The sequence below is a fragment of the Pundamilia nyererei genome, unplaced genomic scaffold (genome assembly GCF_000239375.1).
Source record: "Pundamilia nyererei isolate P.nyererei 1_Seehausen unplaced genomic scaffold, PunNye1.0 scaffold00066, whole genome shotgun sequence".
In the NCBI taxonomy this organism is placed as follows: Eukaryota; Metazoa; Chordata; class Actinopteri; order Cichliformes; family Cichlidae; genus Pundamilia; species Pundamilia nyererei.
In genome coordinates this window covers 2,315,765-2,318,969 of record NW_005187467.1, presented here as the reverse complement: position 1 = coordinate 2,318,969, position 3,205 = coordinate 2,315,765, and the positions used below count along the sequence as shown (strand labels likewise).

Below are 3,205 nucleotides of genomic sequence, written 5' to 3'. Positions count from 1 at the left end.
TGAGACAACGGCATAATCATATGATCCAAATTTGCAAGTCACTTTGAATAGAAAACCAAGCAGACTGTGTTAAACATTTCTGTCTCTGTTCAATAGAATACGACTTCTTAATCGAACAGTTCGCTTAATTTCAGTTTTAGTAAGTTCAAATGTAAACTGTACAACTTGAACTTCAAAATAAAACAGTAATGTCACTGCTGTTGGGTAACGCAAATACTTGTGACGTAAGGACAATGTAGTGTTTATTGTTGCTTGAGGTTTCACGCAATAATTTCTGAAGCCATAATGAATACATGTTGACAAGTTCTGTACATAATTTAAACTTAGACATCTAAACTGTAACTATCTAGAACAAACTGTATTTGGCCTGTGTTATGTGAGATCCCCCTCATTTCACTATCCTCTAAGGTCATCTCTGCTCCCCTGTGGACAATATAAGAACTACATGCGCTGTACTAAACTGTACCACATATCAATGTTTGCTTCTGGGTTGTACCGCATCTAAAGAGTAAGAAAACATGGCAAATAATTAAAATAAAAAAAATAAAAAAATAGTGCTTGGTGTTGTCTTGTTTTGTGTGTACAGTGTTGGAGAAAGTAATGACTGACCCCTATCATCTGAGAACCATAAACACAAAATAAGCAGACCTCCTGCTACCCTCATCCCTCTAAACCAATCAGGTGAATGCAGGGCCTCTTACCCATAACAAACTGTCTCGTACAGCAAGCAACTGTTGTGGATGAGAGCCATTCTAATTCTGGATTTAACCACAACTGGAGTTTTGGAGATTTAACCATGATTCAAGGTGCTTCAGAGCTAGCTGCAATATGTGTGGGCTTGGTTGGCTTGATCGGCGCCTCGGCTACCACGGGGTTGCCCATGTGGAAGGTGACCGCGTTCATCGGAGAAAACATAATTGTGATGGAAACCCGCTGGGAAGGCCTATGGATGAACTGCTACAGACAAGCCAACATCAGAATGCAATGTAAGGTTTATGACTCCCTGCTGTATCTGCCCCCTGAATTACAGGCTGCCAGGGGTCTGATGTGCTCTGCTGTGGCCTTGTCAGCGGTGGGGCTTCTTGTGGCTCTGGCAGGAATGCGATGTGTGTCCTGTATTCGGGGTAATGATTGGGCTAAGACCATTATATTGATGGTTGCAGGGGTTATGCAGTTCATGGCGTGCATCTGTGTCTTTATCCCCGTGTCGTGGACAGGTCATGTTATCATTACAGATTTTTACAATCCTTTGCTGATTGATGCCCAGAGAAGAGAGCTAGGAGAGGCTCTTTACATTGGATGGGTGACAGGTGCTGTGCTTTTCGCCTCATCCTTGTTGTTTGTCTGCCGCCGTTTGCCCAAAGGCAAAGGCTCGTTTGATATGTATCACCCACCAAACTTACTTAGTTATAAGCCAACGCCCAATAGGCCAGCTCTGATGAATTATCATCCCCTGTCCAGCCTTCGATCGACTGGTTCCGTTGGACAAAACGCTGCAATGCCACTGCAAACTGTCATTCCAGTAAGGACAAATAATGGAACAGTATTAAACCCACCTGTTGTCTATAATCTGACTCCTCAGGAAAACGCATCATTGCTATATCAAGGCAGTATGTCTCATCACCCCTCAGTGCAGAGCTCTAACCACAGTGGAAACTTGTATGCTCCAGAGAACTCCTTATACATGAGTCAGAACACCATACCATATTCACTCACTTATGTTCCCACCACGTCCTACCAGTCCAGCTTCCATCCAGTTCCACAGACTCCTATTTTCATAACATATAAAGAATCAAGAGCTCAATCAGTGCCTTACAGTGAGATGAGAGGTGGTGTATACATATAAGGAAAAATCCACAACTGAGTTTAATCCTAATGCATATACTGAATAATATTGAACGGTGTGTTTAAAGTTTTTGTACTGTTAATAACTGTTTTAAATGTTTTGCAGTGTGGAAAAAATGTCTGCTTTTATCAAATGGGACACAACCATTGTTATTAGTATACACAAAGATGAGCCTTTGTAAACCATTTAACCTCTGTAGAAATCACCAGGATGGAAAGTTATAGCTTAATGTTTTGCAACCTTTTGCAGCCATTTGTTCAAAAACCTCTAGAATTGTTATCGTTATCACGATGTCTCAGTGTGTGTTTTGCTATCATGATGTGTTTTCCACCAGCCAGATGTATAAATAACTTGTTATTATTATTGCTTGCCTGTAATTTCGATTAGCAATGATCATTAAAACCACATTTTAATTTACAAATGTTAGTAGCTGGCAAGTGTTTTTTTTTTTTTTTAATACAACACTTCACTCTGTAGGTGTGTATAAACTGTTTATATTTCCCAGAGGGAAAACCTTTTTTTCCCCAGAGATAGCAGTGAGGGTAGATTAAGGGTATATGCTCTGTGAGGTCCCAGAAGCCCGTTGAATTCTTCTTTCTGCATTTTGAGCAAGTTTGATTATGGAAAACATATTTTATGGTAAAAGAAAAAAAAAAGCAAAAAAAAAAAGCAAATGTTCTTAGAAAAGTAATGATGAAATTTCTTGTTTTAAAGCTCTACTAAACTAAACTACTTAACTAAAAACTCAAACCACATTAAAATCTAAAACAATGAGAAATTAAAGTTGCTAAAAATGAATTTGACATGCATATTATATATATTTTTTAAATATTTTAGATATGTAACAAAAGATTGTTTGAAACTAAAGACAAATGTGGTTCACACAAATTTGTGAACCGCACATTGGACTTATTTGAGAAATCAGAAATTCATCGAGCATAACAGTCAACCACTAAAACAAGCAAGCAAATAATTTGCATTTCTAAACATTCTAATAATAAAATGTGTTTTATTATCATTATTTACTTTTTTGTAAATCAGTGAATTTTAAAATTTAGCGATAAAACAAAAATAGTTATATTTTAGCTTTAAAATATGATCTTAATTAAAAACCTTCCACACCGTGGTGGATTAACCATTACAGAAACATAAGAAATTATTTTGTTAATCACCAGCACTATTAATTTAGGGCGTCTTTGGCATAAATCTTGCATTAGGTGGTGGACTAATAAATGTGTTAAACTGTGTACTGTATATACTTATATATTTTATAAATACATGCTGGCAATTAAAATCTCTTCACAATGCAAATCTTCAAAACAAATTTTCTATACTGACATCATATCACCACTAGATGAC

General features: G+C 37.2%; 1 protein-coding gene across 1 annotated transcript; it reads left to right on the top strand.

Annotated features, from left to right (window-relative positions):
• The first annotated feature begins 775 nt into the window (after positions 1–775).
• On the top strand, positions 776–1,846 carry LOC102213109 (claudin-8-like). The gene has a single exon (XM_005736043.1). The coding sequence runs from the start codon at positions 797–799 to the stop codon at positions 1,844–1,846; it is 1,050 nt and encodes a 349-aa protein (XP_005736100.1). The 5' UTR covers positions 776–796.
• Positions 1,847–3,205: the final 1,359 nt, after the last annotated feature.

Bases quoted from the DNA above. Each gene is read 5' to 3' on its own strand.
- LOC102213109 (XM_005736043.1), top strand. From the start codon at position 797: ATGATTCAAGGTGCTTCAGAGCTAGCTGCAATATGTGTGGGCTTGGTT.